Source organism: Atheta coriaria, unplaced genomic scaffold, assembly GCF_025399875.1.
Source record: "Atheta coriaria isolate IRGN ID8LTWV9N9 unplaced genomic scaffold, Caltech_Dcor_3.1 hic_scaffold_9_pilon, whole genome shotgun sequence".
NCBI classification, from domain to species: domain Eukaryota; kingdom Metazoa; phylum Arthropoda; class Insecta; order Coleoptera; family Staphylinidae; genus Dalotia; species Dalotia coriaria.
The window spans coordinates 4040655-4063424 of NW_027045451.1; the positions used below are offsets into that span (position 1 = coordinate 4040655).

Sequence of the window (22770 nt, forward strand, 5' to 3'; positions counted from 1 at the left end):
TACAGACACTACAAATTAGACAGAGATAGACATAGTGTACGGATGTGAACGTATGTCTGAGCGGTTTACGCTACGCGAACAAAAACTCACGTCGAGCTCGAGTTCGATTCATACGCAACGCAACTATCGTGCGCGCAGTACAGTCAAAACACAACGCTCGACCAAAAACGTGCTCGTCGAAATATATCCTCGCCTCTGTTTTGAGATAACAGCTTGTGACAATTCGCGGGTGGGTAGTAAAATGTGCACATCGTTTAGGCTCCTCGTTGTCGACGAGCCTTCATTAGCGCACAGCGTGAGAACGGAAGCGGACGGTCGCACGCGACGAATGAACGATACGCCGCGCGGCAGGAGCAGCAGGACAAGCAGGACGAACGTCGGAAGCATTTACGCCGACGACGGCTTCCACAGTGTGTTTAACATAGAAGAGGAATAGAAACAATATCACAACACAACCGTAACAAATTTTTATTAAAACAGTTGAAGGTTGTTCAAAGTTTTTCACGAAACAAAATTCAAAGTTAAACAAGTTTAAACAAGCGAAACAAAACACCCGAAAAAAAACACACACAAAGTTGAAAGTTTAACTGCAGAAAAGTTGGTGCGGACGCATATTTTATTCAAAGATTGTGAGTACGGAACTTTTGCGGTGTGAAATCGGTGGGATAACAACGCGACAATCATGATGGAACAAGGCAGCAACAAGAACAAGATGTATTGTCTTATAACTCAGGCGAATTCCGTGGTCGTCGAAGTGGCGGTTGATTCCAAGGCCATCGGGCAGGAATGTCTCGAAAGGGTAAGTTTTTCAAATATTAATCAAACGCCATTTTGCGCATAAAGAAAATTGAATATAAAAATATATAAAAAATAAAAATCACCCGAAGCTAAAAAAATAATAACACATAAATAGCATTCGTTCAAACTGTTCAAAAGATAAATGTAAGTAAATAACGCCAGGACGAAAGTAAAAGGAAGCGCGTAACACGCGTAAAAAGTCCTTTACCACGGCCTTCCTTCCGCGTGCGCGATAAAACTAAATATATAGACCGTGCCTGCGTGCAACATGATACATAATAAAATGTTTATGATGGCATACATAGCCGCCGCCGCCGCCTAACGGCTTTCCCGCTTTGGCTTTTCCAAGCTGGAGGCGAAGGAACAAGCCGCGCGCGCGGAAATTTAGTGATGGTAAAATGCTGTGAAAAAAATAAATGTATAAAATTACCACCACACGGCACGCACAGCGTAATGTTTACATTCCACTCCTCGCCAAGGAAAAAGAAGGACTTTGTGAAAAGAAAAACCGTATAACTGAGAGTTAAGAGAGCGTGTTTCCAAGGTACGTTTCACAAGGAAAACTCACTTTATATGAGTAATGAGCAATCATTACAAAAGTTTCGCGTTGCCTCAAACGTAATCATTTCGTAAACATATTTTCTATTGATATATATTCATAACGTTTCTTTAATTTAAATGCAGCTTTTCGATTGGATGCATTCGTAATCAAATTCAAAGAAATTTTCATTTTCATAAAAATTGAAACCGCTCGAATGTAAAATTGAATAAATTATTGAATAATTCAATTTGCTGCTGCGTGCATGCACACTGAAAAGCTGAATAATTATTTTTCGTATTACTCATGCATAAATTACACAATTTGCGTTCTTTTTTTCTCTTTTTGAGTGTAAAATTAAATAAATTCACATTGTTGACGTGATAAACATTGCTGTGTTTGATCGACGGTGTTTACATCGCTGTGTGCCGTCAAAATAAGATAACAGGAGCACAAAGAATCGCTCATAGAAATAGCATAAAGCCAGATTGTTCACCTGGCATAATAATAACATTGTAAGCACTTACTTACATTGATAACAGCGGTAATCATCATCTAAATATGACGGCTTGACAACCGCTCCAGTCAAGTGCACACACTAAACGCTCAGCAAATAAACTTTGAACAAAATAGATAATTAGCACCGAAATAGATATCTCGACATAATATGTACATAATCAGTGTGGGTAAATACATAAAAAAAGAAGAATGCGTCATGTATTGTGTTCATATCAAAGTGATAATTGTTTCTAAACATATTGTTTACAATTTTAAAAAATCTATCGGTAAATATCGATCAAATTTATTACAAAAATTTTAATTTTTTTTTTTGCTTTTTTAAATTTTTTATGCTTAGTTAAGAACTAGCAATAAATTTCCATCTTGATGCATGATTATAAAGTTTCTAATGCAGTCTCTAATCATGATAATTAACAATAATTGGAAAATTACAACGCGCGCTCGGGTTTCCAACCCACTTGCGCGCAATTTTTACGCAGATTTGCATTTATGTATTAATTACACGCGGTATTGATTGTCGATACATGATGGAAGCCAATTAAATAAAACTTGCGACTTGGGACTTCAGGTAGTGTGTGGAGTTGAGTTGAGTTGATCATTAGTTGGCTGGGAAATTACTGAGTTTCCAAACAGTTAGCAACAACCAACATTGCTAACTTAACTATTGCACTAGTGGATCAGTATAGCAACAAGTACAGACATCGGTTAAGCCACACCGCGCACACCTTGGCATCGGCGGTGGTCCACGACCCACGCGAATGTAATGTGCATGCGGATTCGATCGCAAATAGATTCGAACAACTAGTTTTACTCGCGCTGGGGAAGAGGATTAGGAGTGGAAATTTGCGAAAATTAAAGTGGGAAACGCTTCTGAGTTGAAGTGAGGTTATGGTTACGGTTATTGGTGCTCAAACCGGGATTATAGATGTTATAATTTAAATAAATTTTCAAAAATTGTTTTTTATTGTTTATTAACCTCTAAATTTAGTTTTTCATTTGTTTTATGTTGAAATTTTCATTGTAGTTGAGTTTTAATTATAATTAATGTAGTTGTTTGCAAATACGACTAATCATCGTTAATTTCCACCCGAAATTCTAGGATTACCTACATTTGCACGTTGATAGCGCAAAGTTTTAACGATGCGTTTTTATTACCACCCTTAATTTCTACTAATTATTGCAATTAGCAACAAGTTGGTTCGAAAGTTTAATGTGTGAAAGGGTAGTATTGATTGCAACACTTGCTGGAGGCAAGTTGGTAGTTTTTGTTTTTATTTTTAGACGTGCGCGAGTGAATTTTTAAAGAGTTTTTAATTTTCTACGCAAGCGAATATCGAAAACCGGCTCGACCATGAAGCGATTGCGGAGCAAGGCACGTCGAGGCATCGGTTAATCAGATGCGAATATTAATAAGCTTTACAAAACTCGTCTATGCAACAAACACGAAAAAAGAACTGCTAACATCGCACGAGCTACTCTCGTCGAAATTTAAAAATGGAAATTTCTACTAATTTGTTGTTTTTTAATTATTTAATATTAAAATTATTGTTATTTTACTTCATATCAGTCATAAACTATGATTTATCAATATTGTTTTTCTATTTGATTGTTGCGTTGTTGTTTTGGTGTTGTTTTTATTTACGAAATGAATAATAAACTGATGGAATAAAGGAATATATTAAATTCGGTTGACGTGCCGTGAATGCGCAACGGTGACGCGCAACCAGCTCGAATTTCCTTTCAATGCGTTCGAAAATGCATACAGCGCCCACACAATGACATCGTGCGCGCCCCGACATGCGAGTGTCACTTGCATCGAACCGCATTATTTCTCCGGGATGAGCAGAGTGCGGAAAGACGGGATTAAATGGCGGGTGAAGGCTGAAGATGTGACGCAGCCAACAGGATAAACTAATATATTACTCCAGGCGAGCGATGTGATAATAATAATAATAAATAAATAATTATGCGATGAGCAACGATGAACAAAAGGAGTAAATGAATATAAATTGACATGTTGTCGCCGGCATGAGTGGAAAATAATTATATATAAACGGTGTTTGAGGCACATTTTAGTTTTTGTTAAAAACACAGCCTTTGAGCCTTTTGCAAGTGTTGCGAAATTAGGTAAACGTTGTCGTCAACGAGGCGCTAAAGGTGCTTTGATGAATAATCGACAAGCGATTGGTTTTTAATTAATAATTAACTCTCCTCCCCCAATGCGAAGCGACGTGGAAGGTTGTAGAGGTTGTGCGATCCCCGGTACACGAGGACACGACCCTCGAAGGTCGCGCCCTAGCGCCCGAAAGCCTTTCATCATCCCTGAGCTTTCCGCTCGACAACACTCGATGCACACGTATATCACACACATCGAAATATATAGGAAAAACTAGCGAGAAAAAAACGTTTTCATTCCATGGCGAAAATGAAGTTGCTAGCCGTCAGAATCATTCCAAACACAAATTATAAGAAAAAATCCACGCGGACAAAAACCGCAAATACACAAAAAGCTTATAGAATCGGTGGCAACATGCGAGAATAGAAGTATGGACAGCGCAGTGCACAAAAAACGCGCTTTTCCGGATGTCCGAAAACACAAAACATGAAAAAGGATAAAAGCACCACGTTTGGGGAGGTTCCCGGCAAATGTAACTGACAGTTTTCTAATTGCTCGCCGCACATTGCAAACACCCTTTTAAGGCATTTGTTGAAAGCGGAGCGCGCATGCAAAATTGAAACGCAGTTTTAACCCGAAAAGCTCTAATCTTTGGAATCTGCGTGGAGTAACATTAAATCATGAAAAATTGAGTGGGACAAATGCGCAACCCGCTGACTGCGCCAGCACAACGTATGTTGTGTGATGGCGGGCGGGTGGTTTGTAGTGAGTGGGATGTAAAAGGACAGACGACAAACGTTAAACATTAAACGCGCTGGGCGCGCATGCAAAGCAGGCCGCCGAAATGTTGAAACACGGAAACACAAGGATTCGACTCGTCTTCGGCGCGCACATCGCGCAATTTTGCGAATTTCGAAACCGAAGAGCAAACATTAGCGACATGGGTTCTCGGCGGCAACGGCGGCGGCGGACTCGGTTCCGTTTCGTTTCGCTGCGCGTCCTTGGGTCCGTCGACGTTGTCGTCATCCTGCGTCCTGTGTATTTGCATGCGCTTTTCGTCGTTATTTGATTTTCTTTCGGCGTGTTTTCGCCCGGTTTTGCTGCGTAGGGGCGTTTTTTACGCCGAAAGCTACACGATTTCCATACGCGCGGAGGAGGAAAAATAAAAACGCCGCGTTTTACGGCGACGATTTTCGAAAAATCTAAATGCTCTCGAGAGATTGGAACGGACGGGAGGGAATTTTTTTTAAAGGCACGAAGTAAAATCAACATTTGACGTGGAACATTTGTTTTGCTTGAAATTGAAATCTAAGGCGGGAAATTATTGAATCTTAAATAATAAAGGTTTATTTTATTTAAGAATAACTTAAATTAACTAAAATTGAAAAAAAATCAATTTTTTTCTTTTTTGTCATAAATATCATACAAAAAGGTATGATCGATCAAAAATACTGATACATCATTATAAATTGTAAAAGCTGTGAAGTTTGTGTATTTTGCCGAAAAAATAAAAAATAACCCCCTTTAGTAGTTTAACTTTTTTGCTTGTGGCAAAATGCATATTAATGTTGTTTCTTGCGTGCCTAAAGTGAATTTGTTTCGTCGCTCGTCTTGAAGGCGAGACGAGAAGGAATAGAATTTATCGCGTGTTATATAAGTTAATCAAGGCGGACGTTTTTCCGCCCTCGACCTCGCTCACCCACGCGCATGTTCGCCATCCACCACCTGGTTTCCCGGGGTGGTTAGGCGCAAGTGGTGAATTCTTGCGACAGGGAAAGAATTCGCTTTATTTCATCGCTGCCGCCGTCGGCGCGTCGCAAGTTTTGACGCAAAATGTGAGCTGTATTTCAGCACTAATAAAGCACCACCGCCGCTGCTGGCTGCCGCACAGCGCGCCACGCGACGCGATGAAATAGTGGCGCGTAATGGAGTGAATGCGGGTGAGAGGCGGTTTGAGGCAGCGGATGCCGAGGCTCGAGCAAAACGGCGCAAAAACCGCTACCGAAAAGAGTCCATAAACTGTAACAACGCGCCACTAACTTGTAAGTTAATAATCAATTGTTTACTTCGCCATTCTTGGGTTTCTTTTATATTTTAACTTTTTTTTTCTTTTTTGTTACATCGAAGAAAATTGATACCGAAAATTCACGTAAATGAAAGGACTGTATATCGATAGCCGCGATGGAAAATTGTAAGTTGAAATTGGAAATTGGAAATTGAAAAGCCAAGAACAAGAGAATAAGAGAGAAACAATGAAAGTCGGTTGGTTATTACTAATCATCGGTTAGCAGCCAGCCGAAGAGACGTGACGCCGGGCGGCGGCAGTGACTTCAACCGCCCCCCGCTAATGCAAGAGGGTTGGTTGGACATGATTACGGAAGGAACAGATTTGACGGCATAAAAATAAAGGCACGAAGCTCGCGAACTAACAGGCAAAGTTTTAATTGAATCCTCGTTTCTTTTGTGCTTTTCTTTTCCTTGCACACCCTCCTCCTCACATCTCTTGCCTCGTCCGAGGAATTACTTTGCGATACGCGCGCAGATTTGCAGAGCTTGCAGTTTTATTATCTCCTTCGGTCGATATTAATAACTAGGAATACAAACAAGCAAAGTGTATGGCCTAGTTATACTTTGGGGGTTGATAAATTGATTAATAAAGAAAAGCGCAGCGCAGTTGAGAATCGAATTATCATATCGGCGATGGAATTGTATTATCGAATTATTGTCAATTTGTTATCTGCCTTGCGTTACGGTGGATGAAGTATTGCGAGTGTTTGCCAATGTTGATTGATTCGCTTCCTTGGGGGGATGATTGGAGGGTCGGGTGGAAAATTTTCAACATTTATCATTGTAAATAAACGAGAATTTTTCGCAATGTCTAAAAGTATTTACTTGCTCATACTTAATAGGAATTATTGATTGATAAGAGAAAAGTTTTAGTCAATAAATCTTTTTTTTTTCATTTTAGTGATTTTTTTATGTTTTAATAATTTGTTGGGATATTGTTAAAATAAATTGGTTTTTAGGTTAATTTATGGGAAAAATAACGCAAAAACCGATTTTAAACTCAAATTTTATTTAAATTTTATTTTTTAAATTTTGAACTGTTTTAAAGCGTGCAAAGTTAAAATAAACGAATAAATATAACGCGGGCGCGTAATTTAAATTAGGAGACAGTGTGAAGTGTGTACTCATCCCCCCTGATTAACTTTTGTCTGGTAGCGCAGCGCAGCGCGCGTCCAATTAAAATATACTCCCTCATCTCGCCCGCATTTATTTATAATCCTCGGCGGCACGCGGCGCACGTTGCGTAATATTCGAGTTTAGTTTAATTCGCGTTTGAGCCCCGCTCTCGCGAGAGGGACGCAAAAGTTTACGACAAACCCGATTGCGCAAACAAAACCGGAAACTAAATCCAAAACGACATTAATAGTCTCGTGCGCCTAGTTTGCCGATATGCACTTTGGAAACTCGACACATATACGAGTACAACACAAATCATAATTAATGCGTGTGTGCCTCGTATCATATCGCGGGCGTTTTATTTAATCCGGTAATAACTGTCACAATCAAGTGGATTTATTTTTATTTTTACTATGTTTTTTCATTCGATTGTTCGCAGGGTGAACCGCATGTTTTTGTGTTTAGATTTCATTTTCTCGCTCGCGGAGAGAGCGATTGTTTACTCGACGGTCGTCGCGCTGGTGGCAACACAACGGAAATATAATTTCGGCCGCATGCTCACCGGGGGACGCACGCTTTTGCTAGGATTCAGGCAAAAGTTTTGTTTAATTTAATTTCCTCGGTTTCCGGCGCGCGCTCCGCGCCGTCGACTTGCGTGTGTTTTAGTTTTTGGTGCAGGTTTGTCTAGTTCATCTGGCTGGCGCGAAGTTTATTTATCATTTCGTGGATGTTTTCAAAGGGCGAATAAAAATAACGCGATCAGGATTGAATTGGCGCGAATCCAATTTTAGTCTAGACCAGACTACTTATACGCCAATTGAATATTTGTTTTGGGTGGAATTTTCCTATTTTGTTTAAGTGCTGCAAAAGTTTATTTAAGAGGTGACTTTGAATCGATTTGTTTATTATTATAAACCAAAGGAGACCTTGACATTATACCCACATGCTTTGTGTTGGATTTTTTTTTTAATATTTGAGTGAATTTTTAATACGCATCCAATTAATTTACGCCATGTTTACTATAACTTACACTTCCTTTGCCCTTCGAATTTTGCATGCATACGTAATAAATTTCCTGTTCATTATCATTTGATTTGAATTTTTTTTGCTTTTTTTAAATTACATTACATCGATGACCTCATTCGATGAATGTATTCTTCGAGTACAATTCGAGAAATGAATATGTACGGCTAAAATATAATATTCATACGGGTAAAGTTTGTATTATGTTGGCTGTCGTCGTTGTGGTCCCCTCATCATCTCATCAATCACCGTCATGATGTGCTTCCAGCAGCCACATTAGCGTCGAAGAAAATGTGCGCCACTTTCGGTAGCTACATGAATGCGTGGTGTGCTTCTCTTCGCTCGTAATGATTCGAAAAGCATACGTTGGCGGCGGCGGCAATGACGGTGTGGGAAAGAGAAGAGTTGCACATTAGGCAATCGAGCGCGCACGCTTCCTAATCCATTAGCTAGATCTGTAATCTATTAATAAGAAACAATAAGCGAATGGCAGGCGTTGGGCTCGCTCGCACAAAGCGACAAAGGCGAAAATCGATAGCAATTAGACGACTAGACGAGGGATTTAGGAAGAAAGGGCTCTTGGAAAATTGGATTCTATACATTGTACACGTTGAATTGGTTTTGGGTTGCTATAAATAAAATTAGCAACATTTCTATAGAGTTTAATGATCATTTTGTGCTCTTTTTAATGACTTTTTATGTATAATATTCAATTAGGTAAAATAAAATTTAGAATATTTATCCTATGATATTAAATAATTAACTTGAATAATTAATAAACAATGTTTTTTCAATCGATTTTTACTTAAAATTTGAATCTTTTTGTGTAATTTTATGATTTCTGAATTTTTAAAAATTCTGAATGCTACACTTTTGTCATTTGACTGTCTCCTATGTTTTATGACTTGTTTTGTATGTGCACTAGTCACTATCGATTGAAATTTATAACCAACCGCTTTGTGCACGAAACGTACGCGGGCCGATGTGGTGGCAGCGCCGGCACGAACGCGCAGCGATGCTAAATTAAAGTAAAAGCTTAAAAAGGCGAGACGTGAGACGTGCAACCAAAGAAAAACGATGAAAAACACACGAAAAAAAAAACACACACTCCGGTGGCAAGCAGCAGCACGAGCGTGCTCGAGATGGTGGCCTGCTAATGTTGCGAACATTTCAAATATTTGAAATGCCGTGCTGCGCCGTGCACGGTAAATGTGAGCGTTCGCGAGGAAAAACCAGCGGAATTCGTTCGAATCAGTTCGACTCCCAGCTCCGTTCGCTGGCGTGCGACATGGCGAATAATGAAAAATTAAACTCGCCGGACTGCGCTCGGACTATGTAAGCGATCCAGCAGTAAAAAACACAAAAAAATCAACGAAAAAAGGAAAATCAAAGGAAAAATTCGATAGACAGATATACTGATACCACAAACATAGGTATAATGATGGTTTTAAATTAAACATTGAAATAACTTTGCATTTTAGTAATAATTGCGCTTGCAATTACACTTTACGAAAGAGTTTCAGTACGCTGTTCGGAACCACTACTTAGAACTAGAAGTAGTGTGCAGGCAGCGGAATGAGATGGCAAACTTTGCAATACCAACATGGCGGCCACACCAGGCAAAGCCTGGCAATGGCAAGCAGGACGCTTCCGCAACGGTGAACACGTCAATAATGTAATTTATAGACTGGTAGAAACAATGCTTCCTTCGCACTCGTCTCCTCCATCCACCCCCAATACCTACTACTCTAGTGGTTCTTGTTCTGTTGCTACGGTTGCCTGCAGCGGTGGAAAAGTTTTCGGTTTCGGTTTCGATCATTTTTGATCGGGGCTTGTGCAGATTTCGGCCACTGCATGAAATCCGGCTTTATCTAAAACTAAACTAAAGTCTACAACTTGTGCCAGCCAGTTAGTAACAGGAGGCGGTCGAGCGCGCGCTCACTGAACACGAAAGTTATGATGAATAATAGACTTTGGATTTCACACAGCGGAAAATGACGCAGTCGTAGACTGTGTAACTTTACCTACAGAGAGCATATGCAGAATCCAAAAGCTTGCTGCAAATGGTTGCAATTTCATATCGTGTGTGATGTAAGCGCTCCATTCATGCCAAAATTAGTTGAAACGTTTAAACATATTGTGCTGACGCGCAAACTAAGTCAAAGTAAATTGTTGCCAAAAATATCCTAAGCTGTCAAGTCATAAAGTTTCATTTATTTTTCAACACAGCAATTTTTTTTTTTTTTATGTAACTTTTATCACCATAGCAACAAAATGTGCTGGGTGCTCAATAGAGAACTCGCCTCGACGCGGTCATAATCCAATTCTAATGACAGCACTTATTGCTTCTAATAATGTGTGCGTTTCACGATTCATCACAAATTGTCGCGAATGCGAGATCTCATTAATTCGGCCGAAATATCGCCGGCGGGCAATTAATAAAAATTATGCGATAGCGCTGGAAAAATTGCGCTCGACCGCTGTCCGAAGCAAACAGCTGATGTATGATGCATGACGAAGTGTTAAGTGCGATGATGAATTATTACTCTGGCGTACGGAACGTGATGAACTTTTACGATAGCGATAACCGTGGAATATTATCGCGTAATATTAAAAAGTTTTTTTTTTTATTCGGTGTATTTGTGTGCGTTTGTAATTTGTGCTTGGTTGCAGAGATAAGCTGCGGTTATTTATTAGTTTAATTTCCGGTAGTTGTATGTTGCCTAGTTCGCTTCGATTTCGTTTAATTAAGTTTAATTGTTTTATTTTTGTGCGTTTTGAGATAATATGCATTTTTTAGTACTTGACCTTTATCAGACAATCAGACATAGATTTAATCACTGATTATGTTATTATTTGGAAATATTATTGTATTATTCATTATTCTCGGTATAATGATTTATTCATTGATGAAAAATAGTTACAAAGTACAATTTTTCATTTTTATATTAAATTTTATTAAATATTTTAACTTATGTGGTTATTTTACATTAATAACATATTTTTTCTACTTTCATCTTTAAATTGCAAGTTTTTCTAAGGTTTTGAGACAGAAAAAGTGATACTTTAAACACGACCATGTCTAAAGTACTTTAGTCACGGGTTTTAGTCACGAGTGGAGTTGTTAAATACTATTTTGTTGCAAAAGTTACTTACAAAGTATAATTTTTAATTTTTACATCAAATGTGATTAAATATTTTAACTTATGTGCATATTTTACGTCAATAACATATTTTTTAGCACTTGACCTTTCTTTAACTTTAAATACTTTGATACCTAGATAAAAATAGACTTTAATTACGAGTGAAAACACAATTATTCAATTACTTTAAAACGAAATCAACACAATTAAATACCTATCAATTACTTACACTTATATAACTTTTTTTATCGATTATTCAATATTATTACGCACAATAAATATGAATACCGACACAATTCTCCGCCAGAAACGGAAATTACCTATCAACAATTCGCTGTACATGCGATTGTAAACAAAGAACAAATTGAAGTCAAGGTAATGCCAGTCGTAAACGTTGTTATAAACAAAAGTGTTAAGCTGTTAAACGCAAAGAAAGGATTTAACCACGTCAATACAATATCATAATAAATTCATGACCGAATGTTATATGGTTACACACATACCTAATCTTGCACATTGAAAGGCTTAAGTGGATTTTGTTTTATTATTCGTCCTTGCTGCTGAAAAGGACGACGCGTTTTGTTATTGTTTCGTCGGATCGATGAAGCGTGTGTTTCAATCGCTCGCCAGCCTTAGAAAACGTGTTTATATCGCTTGAAACGCATTTGCATCGTGGTGGAATGCATAAGTTTTTCGTTTAATGTTTACTCGGTAGTGATTGATTATTTTAATAGTGCAAGACGAATCGAATATGTTAAAATATGCGCGGACACAACAACATCGAAAAACTTGTTGCGGGAAATAATAATAATTAAATTTGTAATTTATTGTGTTGAAGCATTAAAAATTTGCATTTTATTCGTTTTTTTGGTCGTGGAGTTACTGTTTAATTACAGTTGCTTGTTTTTTGTCTGTTTGGTGATTCACCTAGCTATTGAAGATTAAATGTTTGGTTGTTAAAGTTGTTTTAACAAGTAAAAAAACGAATTTAACACACAACTGGTAGTATATCTATTTTAAGTGAAGGCGATGAGTTTTATTAATGTTTTTCTTTATTAAACAGTTTACTTTATAAAAAAAAGTAAAGTTTTGTTGGGTTTTACGATTTTACTTAACATGTTCACGAAATGTTGAAGTATTATGATTTAATATTCTTGTTAATTTGTTTGTTTATTTAATTAAAAGGTATTTTATTATTTTGCTAATAGTTTCCTGTTCTGTGCACAACTTTTAATTTTAAATTTTTTGTTTTGTTTGTAGATTTTGTCGAGGCATTGCTAAATCAATTTATAATTCAGATAATTTACAAAACAATAGAAAAAAATAAGATTTTTGTAAATTGTGTTGAAAAACACGGAAAAATATTAAATTATTTTGACTTTTTGGTCTTACATGATGCAAATTAACACAGAAAACTTAAATTACTCTAAACAATACAAAATTATTTAATAAGGAAGCTATACCTTGAAATAATGTGTTTATTACTTCCGACTTACCAACTCTCACCAGCTGTTTTGTTTATTCAACAATCGCGCAATTTATAATCCATAATTTTTGAAGATTTATGCCGTACTAAATTTTAACCACATGAAATAACGTGAAAGAGCAATAACCACAACACTTTCTCTGAATTTCTTTTCGTACGTTTTTTTTATTTTTATTTTTATTTTATCTCTCGTGTTATTTATTCGATTCTGGCAAATTCAACTACAACTTCTCGAGTTAATCAAAGTCAATCTTTAAGTTCAACTCCAATCCACACAAGATACACAAGATACACATCCTATATACGAGTATGTAGATACAAGAGAAACTTTCTTGAAATAAATTATCAAGTTATAAACTTGTTGCGCTGATGATTACCAATTTGTTTAAGTTTAGGTTTTAAAGTCATGCGACCGCTTAGTGACTGTGGAACTATTAATTTTGTGTAATTTATTTATTCATCTGTCATCTATTCATGCACGACTTGACTTTCGGCATTGTTGCCGAGCAAATTTGGCCAATATACGATGATTCAAGGTCAGATTTGAGCGAAACCATTATGTTTGCTGACTCGCGAATGTTTGCCGCATGGAAATTGTTTTAAAAATTAAAAAGGCACTCGCCGGTTTGATTTTACGCCGAGTCATTGAACTTTTTGCCACTTTTAACGTATTGGCAAGCGCTCAAACGCATTACATTTGTATTTATACACCAACGTGCTAATTAAACGGGTAGGTAGATAACTTTGCGTGCATTAACATTGTAACAATTCGTATAGTACCGGAATATAATTTTGTTTTTGATTTTTTCTTTGTTGTTGCTGTAAGAATGCAACATTTAATGAAATAGAGAATAATTTATGATTTTTTGATTAGTTGTTGCATTCGACATGCTTCATAGGTCTTTCATGCATGTGTAATGCACGGTGCGCTAAATTAAAATGTAGTAACCGAAACGAGGACGAGCCCGTGTGCGAACCGAAAGCAAAACAGTTGTAAACAGAGTGCGGCCGGTCCAAAGTCCGCGCTTTTATTACACCTACGACTCGCGGTCGGCGCGCACACGTCGAAAACTTGCGCGGCGACCGCATAGAGGCGGCGTGTAAAGTCAAATGTTGCAACATTTCCAAAATTAAATTTCATATTTTTGCTTCGGAAAAATTCGCCGCACGTTTCGAGATAAACATAATTACTAATTATTTCACGTGTTTAATATATCTACAAATGTGTAGGTGCAATATTTTTTATACTTTTTTAAGTTTTTAGTAAGTTTAAAATGAAAAAAGTCTTAACTGAACGCGAAAACAGCTGTTCGAACGTGATCACGAGCACGAACACGAACCTAGTTAATCTCTTAAATATGTTGAGCTGGTATGGGACATGAGCATGAGGATGCCCGAGAGTCGGTGGCGCGTTTCTAGGTGAAAGAGAATTGGGCCGAACGCGTTTGCGGCACGCACGCACGCTCGCCTGCCTGCCTGCAGCCTGTTCACGCTTTTGGACTTTGAACTCTCTGGGCCACTCCGGCTCGCTGCGATTGCGAGCGAGCACGCGGTGTCGGCGTGCATAGGTGGGTGCCCTCTTCGCCACGGCGGTGACTCAAGCCCCCAACAAAAACAAGACGACAGCGTGCGCGTATCGAGTGCCGGAGGGAGTTGAGAATCGAGAGACCGTTGCTTCCAGCGGAAAGCAAAAGTGGGATGCTTTTAAAGCCTCCCGAGTTTTTTTTTTACGAAAGATAATCTACACCACCGCATTGAAAATGGTTCGAAATTCTAAACTTAAACCTCATACACTTTTTTTTTTTCATAAAGCTTATAAATATAGATATAGATAAAATTTCATGGGAATTTAGAGCGGAGGGTGAGTGTGTTTTTTTATCGTAAAATATTTTGACCTGAATTTAAGCGCGGCTGAAATTATAATACATAATTTAATTTCACGCGAAATTCCACCCACAACTTGACCGCCTGCCATCGATCAAGAGCATTTTGCACACACGCAGCAGCGCCGCATCGTGTTTGTTAGTGTCGCACCGTTCGCAATAATTAACGATGCACGCGCTCAACGAATGACCGCGCAGCTGTCCGGTGTCGCGGTGATGAGCATCGCACCGAGAGCGCAAAGTACAAAACACCCATTCATTTTAATTAACCGTTTATGATACGAACACGCACGCACGGAGCTAGCGCAACGAGCGCACTGTGTGTGTCATTGCAGTACTTTTAGAGTGATGCTTTATTTGGTGATTGATTATTATCGGCTGGAAACGGTAAATGCGCTCGAGGTGGCTTCCTCATTGCGAAAAGAAACCACAATTTCAAGTTTATGTAGTAGTTGATACATAAAGTTTCTATTGCTCGGTTAATCGGGGCAAACAAAAAATAACAAGTGAGTTGTGGAGTAAATATGGTGTATGCCTGCGATGACTAACAAGTTATTGTTAGAACAGCTACTTGGACTTTGGACACTGCATTACACCAGCGAGGTTTAAAAATATTTCAACACGTTTTATACCTTTGAGGATTTAACAAGACAATAAAATATTTTTTCTTTTGTTCTACACACGTTTTCACTGATTTATTGTAAATTCCGTTATTTTTCTCTCTGATTCACTTAAAAACTAATGTTTTATGAAGTTTTTCTGTCAATTTGTGAATTTCTCGTGCACAGAAAAAATACATGCGATGCGCGTATGATTGTGGTTATTAGCGTGCCGTGTAATTATAGTACAATTATCAATATTGCAGCATGTAGCGTTTGCGTTCGCAATCAGCGATGATTCGCCCGCAGCTGATTCGCAATTGGCGAGACTGGCAGGCGCGCACTCGCGCGCAGCTCAACTTACTTTAGTCAACTTTAGTTCACTTTGGAGTCGGTGGATGTAACACGATGTAGCAAGTAATGCGATGTTCATGTTCGCTACTAGTTGCTGCTGGTGTGTGCATGACTTCCATTAGATACTCGATGTGAGTTAGGTCACGTCGCAAAGTCCAGCGAGTGACTACGAGCCGGAATCTCCGAGGAGTTTCGAAGCAACAAGCTATTGCAAATAATTTACTAGCAGCAGAGGAATAAAAAAATGGAATGTAACTTATTTAGGAATATTATCTCATAGGTTTAGTCAATTAATTATGTAGTTATAGATTTGTTTATTTATTAAAAATAGTAAAAAGTTTTTAAATTTGATGTTTTATTGAGTAAAATTAGGTTAAAAAATAGGTGATAACCTGTGATAACAATGAAATTGTTGTTTTTTCTTATTGCTAATGATTATTAATGTTTAAAAATAAGATAAATTGATGTGGAAATGCAAAAAATGTGTTTTTGACGAATAAAATACCGAAATACAGACGAATTGGTATTACTCACCGTGTGAACTTTGATTCCAAGCACAAAAAATGCCAATATTTTTTATAAACACTCAATAATTTTAATACCTCGTTAAGTTTTTGCTGTATTTAAAACTTTTTAAACTTCTGATGAGTCATATATGAATTTTACCAGCAATTTAGACCAAAATTATTTTAAAATACTTGTTAAGTATGCCACAACAGTTATTCTAAAAATCCCCAAACAATTCATAGAAACATTGTTTGAAAATAATTCTGATAGCGATAATATTGTGCAATTCATTGTGGTTTTGTTGAACTTTGAATTGGATCGGATTTTTGTGGCTTTGCTTGAAATTTTAAAAAGCTTTGAAAGTATCTACACCAAATTACATGTCGCAACGAGTCAAGCTGAGCCCCACGTAAATGTAAAGTGGATTGAACCAGCAGCGGCAGCAGAAGCAGGTGAAGGAGCGAATTGCGTGAAAGGCGGGCGGGCTCGAATTATTTTATTGTCTATCTCTGCGCGAGTAATTCACAATTCACTATTTCCGAGCTGGCGTCGGCGCGTTTGCACGTTGGTTGCTCAAACCAAAACCTCGGCACGGCGGCGCGGTGCGCGGTCCAAAGTGCAAAGTCGAAACGAAAATGTCGCACACCGCTCGAATAATAGAATGCCGCGCGCGACATTTTAATGAGCGTGTATGTGATCGCACTCACATACGCGCACACATCCTCCACCTTATTTCATAGAGGCCAGTGATTGTCAAACTTTTATTTTTTACATTGGTAAATATTAATATATTTAATGAAAACTTGTTTTTCTTTGTATATCTATAGAAATCGTGTTTTCTGTTAGTTTTTAATTAATTAAACAGAAACGCTTCGAGCTATCGCTTTGATTCTTTCACTAATGAATTCTGTGTTAAATTCTTCATCAACCTACGTAAAGAATTTGTTATTTTTTATCATTTATAATTAGTTTTAAGGTGATTAATATATTTTTCTAATTTAAACAAAAATATTTTTTATTTTGCGTGTAATTTTGAATGGTATAATTTTATCTTTGTGTATTTTACATGATGTAATGTGAAATTAATCACAGAGTTAATTTCTGTATAAATAATTATTGTAACGCGTTGCGTTCCCGAGTAATCATTTAATAACTCAGAGAAAACTTTCGTTTGCGTGGTGCCGCGCGCTGTTCACTCACGGAAACCGTGTTCTCGGTTGGTAATTAATTAATTACACAAAAACCCATGCAGCTACAGTTATAATTCTTTCTCTACTAAACTCAATATTAAATTCTGCTTCTATTTATTATAAAATAAAACATTAAAATACATTTAATCACCGAGAAAATCACAAATAAAATTTCAAAATTGATTTTTGTTCTATTTTGAAATAAAAGTTTTGCAAGCACTGATACTCAAAATCCCGCTTTGCTTCAATACCTCATATGTGTTATACGTGTATCTATAGACTTTATTCGTGCTAGATTGTTGCGTTTGTCGCAATGGCGATGGCTCGAAACGCGTTCAACCGCTTAATTGTTTTGTCATGCATTACATTCGGTGGCGCGCACAGCACACCAACACACACTATGTATTTACGCTTGTGCTGCCGGGTGAAGAAATTCCCCGCACAGGACGTTATTTAATCGAGACGCGCTCCGGCGCTGACTAATCATCATTGCTTGCGAGCATTCACATTCGTATCTCCACTGCGTGTTAACTCTACGCATACACACCATACATACATTCGTAAATATTGAGTCGGTATGTTGTTTGTGGTCTTGATCAATCATTGATTAACAACGCACACGAATTACGCGTCGCGCACATGTTGGCTAACAATGGCAGGCGCGATGCGTCGCTGCTAATTTGCATTCGCATTCGCTGTCAACGAAAACACACCGAAAAAATAAATAATAAAAGACGACGATATGGGCAATCAAAGTGCTGGAAACAATTACGCCAGCGATGCGACAAACAATAAAACAATATGGCGCCGTGACACATACAAACATTGTTTTATGTGTCGCGGTTTGTACTTTGGACTCCTCGTGTTTTTTCCAAACATACACTAAAAATACATTCATGGCATAACTAATTTTAACATTTGAAATTATGACATGAATGCACATTCCAGTGGTTTATAGTTAGAATCATTGTTTTATAAAATATCGACGATAATAAAATAAATGGGAATATAGGCGGTAATAGTTGTTTTGCTCGTAAATTATTCTGGACCGTATAATTTGAGGCATTTCTATTTTATGTTCTAAATGCCAGCAGGCGCGGCAATGTTTGACGAATAATTAATTGTCGAATTAACTGCAGCCGGGATTTAAAATATCTTGCACCAATGATAGTATTTGTAATATTCACTCATTAGTGATAAATTGTTAATTGATTGTGATGCAGTGGTTTAGCAAATGTAATAAATTTGCGAATTGCACAATGTCAATATTTTTGAATTATATATGCGAAAAATGACTCAAACGTGCTGCTTTAATTTGTTTTTGTAGTTTTCGCACTCATATCATCGACTATCGGTAATATAATCATACAAATAAAGTAAACAAACAAATGTTTGCTAATTGCCTTTTTAATTTATTATTAATTAATCATGTTCTAATTAACACATTGTGTTATGTGTGTTATTAAGCTGCTGGCTCTACTCATGCTTGACAATCTCGGTCAATGATAACACGAAACGTGTGGGTGGCACGCATTGTTTCAACAAGTTGGAGGTAAACACATTCCGCGCAAAAAATAAGACGCAAAAATTGGCATAAACAAGGAAGTTGTATCAGCGTAATTTATATTCGATTCATTTGTTGATTCTGTGTGTAGTGTAACTCAACTGAAGATGAAAGTACAGAGTGCAGAAGGCTGTGCTGTGCGTACGCGCGCGGTGTTGCAGCGCGAATTACGAATTACGATTCTGTTTACGCTCTCGGCCGTTGTGTCTCGTCGTGTGCCTTGGCTGCTTGGCATGCGAATGGCGAATGTGAAAAATCCGCGTGCAAACCGAGCCGCGAAACTGCGTCGCACTGCCTTTGCGGCCGCAACACAACAAGGCAATAATTTATTATTACACCGACACGAGCCGGCGCGAGTCCTGTGTCTTTATGACTTCATGTGACTGTTTGCGTTTGTCTCTGCCATTTCGGCCTCAGTGAGCGACAAATGCATGAATTTAGCTTTATATTTTTCTTACAATTCCGGCGGCGCGCGTGTTTGGAATATTGAACGCCGTAGAATTGTTTTACTTCGCCTAAATAACTTCCCTATTGTAGAATATTGTAGAATATTGTAGAATATTGTAGAATATTGTAGAATATTGTAGAATATTTGCCGTTTTGCTGGTTTTGCATGCGAGCGAATCATAGATGTTTTGTTTCCACTGGCGGAGATAAGAAAACAATGAACAAATTGTGCGCTCATTTGCAACGGTTTTGCAGAGACCCGTGCATTTTTATCATTTTACGTGAACGATAAAATCGATTTGACTCTTTGTTCTCGTGATTCAATTTTTCTCGCATTGTCATGTTTACAGAACGTGCTCCGATCAAATTATGTGTATCTAGGGCGGAAAATAGCGGTATGAGATGCACATTTATCAATGTTTAAGGACGCATATCAATTGCTTGTGGTTTTCGGTACGAAAACAGACGACAAAAGTTAGATTAGACCCAATATCAGCATAATATCTCCTTAAAAATGATATAACAATTGTGTTTCTGCGCCTTTAATGTTTATTACGCCGTAAAATACCTTCATATATTTATTTATGCGTCAAATATATCAAATCAGAAAACAACATGTCTGCAATGCAAATAAATGTAGGCGCATGCAATGATTACATTGCAATAAAATGTAACATCAACAGTAACATGTAATATTTGCGTGGAATTTTTGCATAAACGCCGGCAATGCAAGCTAAAGTTTTCAAGTCAAATATTCTAGTCATCCACGTGTGTAAGCGGTTTTTATTACAATGCCAGTTTTAGCTTACATTCTGAAGTAGCAAAAAGTAGCGCATATTATCAGCGTTATCTGTGTCGGTAACACGAGCGCTAGCTACCTGAAAATCTTCCAAGTTGTGTGGATTAAAAGCATGTTTTTGTCTTGTTGAAAAATCCAACCAAAAAATAAACAAAACCGAAACAAATGTGTGTCTGGCTGTGTGTTATCAAGAGCAAAACATGGCTTTGTTTGGCGGTATTATTGCAGATTATGAGAAGAAAGTACGACGTAAAAATTTAAGCTATGAAATCATCATCGGAGTGTAAACAATGTTTACGTATGCAGAAGACTTGCAAATCGGTAATTAATTCATTCTAAAAATACAAATTATTCATTGATAACATGCCGGCATAGTGTAATTTTTGTTTATGTTGAATATGTGATTGTTAATCAAAGTGTTGCAAGCAATTGCAACGAATGTGCCCCAAAGGGTCATCGAATTAATTACGCCGTAATTTGTATACAAATAAATCAACTGACTGTTGTGTATTTTGTTCTAGGTGTGTGAATATTTGGGCATCTCGAAAGAATCCGATTACTTTGGGTTGAAGTACACTGTCAATAAAGGTGAAGAACTTTGGCTGAATCTACGCAACCCAATTGAAACACAGAAAGGCGCACGCACACACAATTCTCAACCGCGATTTGCGTTGAGGGTGAAATTTTGGGTACCACCACATTTACTGCTTCAAGAAAAGACTAGGTAATGATTTTTGATGATGAAACGATGTGTTCAAGATGTTTATTTTTTGAATTTATTTTTAGACATCAGTTTTACCTCCACGCAAAGCTGGACTTGATCGAGAAACGCCTCATCGCTCCCGATTGGAACGTCGTCGCCCGATTGATTGCACACATCGCGCAAGCTGAGAATGGCGACTATGATCCACAACATCCGCCGCTGCACGTGTACCAACAGTGCATGTCTATTACGAAAATGGACCCTGATGATAAACCGGCCGATCTGCTCAAGCGCGCGATTGCGATTCATCGCAGTCTCGCCGGGATGAAAGCTTCCACTGCTGAGTATTGGTTGCTGCACCAAGTTGCTACTCTTGAAGGTTTCGGACAGGAAATCTTTGCCGGTGCTATGGGTACCATCTTGGGCGTGGGCCCGCATGGAATTTCGGTGTATGCTAAGGACGCTGACAAGCAGGTGATCCCTTTCACTGCGATTCAGAATGCCAAGGCGATCAAACGCAACTTTAAGCTCACCTACGTTGGACAGGACAATATCGAGCATTCGCTTGATATGAAATTTGCCAGTATTCACTGCGCGAGTAGTCTTTATAGGGCCATCACCGAGAAACACGCTTTTTATAGTTGTGAGACCGTACGGAGTGCGGTGACCGCGCAGTTTGTGCGAGATTTGAAGGGGACAATTGTGTCGATCTTCAATGAGGACTCCAGTTTGGGGAAGAATTACGTTTTCGATATTAGGAGGACCTGTAGGGAGGTGTACGATGATGCTCGGCGGGCTTTGTATTCGGAGTCGATTGGGATGACTATTCCGATGGCTGATAGTGATATGGATGAGAATCGGACGTGCAATGGGAGTAATTGTAAAGTAAGTTTAGCTAAAACGCACTGATTTTGGATTGTTTTTAAACTTTACCTTTTTGTTTAGGAGTCTCAAAAGTATGCAAGATTGTTGGATGCGATGACATGCTGCATCTGCATGGACGCCGCCATCGACGCCTTGTTCCAACCCTGCCGGCACGCCATTGCGTGTCTCACCTGTGCCGAGCAGTGTGAACGCTGCCCATTTTGCCGAGCGAACATCTCCGAAGCGCAGCGCATCTACTTCCAAGGCGAAGTTAGTGCGGCTGCTGCTCAAAGGGCTGCCGCCCAACCCTGAAGACGTTTAGTGATTGATAAATTAACTTCTAAGTGACAAGATCTCTCCTCTTATTGATAAGCTACAATGATGCGAAGATGGACGTTCGAGATATGACGACTTTAAGAATTTAGAATTTAACGAATTACAATATTAATTTTAATCGTTGATGTAAAACGATATAGTCATGATATCAATGCAAATTGTTTCTAAGTTAATCTATATTTAGCATGTTTAGTTATATTATATATGCTGTATATTAATGCAATATCAAGTTATTTTTTAAGTTTATGATTTGTGACGAGATGCGTGCGAGATTATGCTAGTATTCTTTTGTATAATGGAGTAATGCTTTCATAGCGTAGCGTTAAAATTGATGGTGATAACGAGCGACTTTTGAGTGTACAGATTTTGAAAAAGTACGCGTCCCGAATGTGATATATTTTTTTCTTTAAACGTTTATTATAAAAGTTTCAATTGGAGTTGATTTTTCTTTTCTTTTTATCACTAACTCCTCGAAACGGACCAACCCCTAAACAAGCAGCATCGTGATTGTTGTATACGATGTGCACCGCGACGATAATAACTAGATGTTGTAAAAAATGTAATTTTAAGAGATTTGCGACGTTCGTTTGTTTAACGATTTTCAAGATGGTGTCTCATACAAAAGCTACCCATGTGAGCTGTTATAATTATTCCAAAGCGAAAGTGAGAAATAAAAATGATAGATACCTATGATATAAATGCATATTACGTAATTAAA

At 38.0% G+C, this 22770-nt stretch overlaps 1 protein-coding gene across 1 annotated transcript; it reads left to right on the top strand.

The window, feature by feature from the left end:
- The first annotated feature begins 116 nt into the window (after positions 1-116).
- On the top strand, positions 117-22489 carry LOC135798808 (E3 ubiquitin-protein ligase MYLIP-like). Its single transcript, XM_065311773.1, has 4 exons — positions 117-799; positions 20671-20873; positions 20936-21737; positions 21798-22489. Exons 1-4 carry the CDS (start codon positions 683-685, stop codon positions 22026-22028), a joined length of 1353 nt encoding a protein of 450 aa, XP_065167845.1. The 5' UTR covers positions 117-682; the 3' UTR covers positions 22029-22489.
- Positions 22490-22770: the final 281 nt, after the last annotated feature.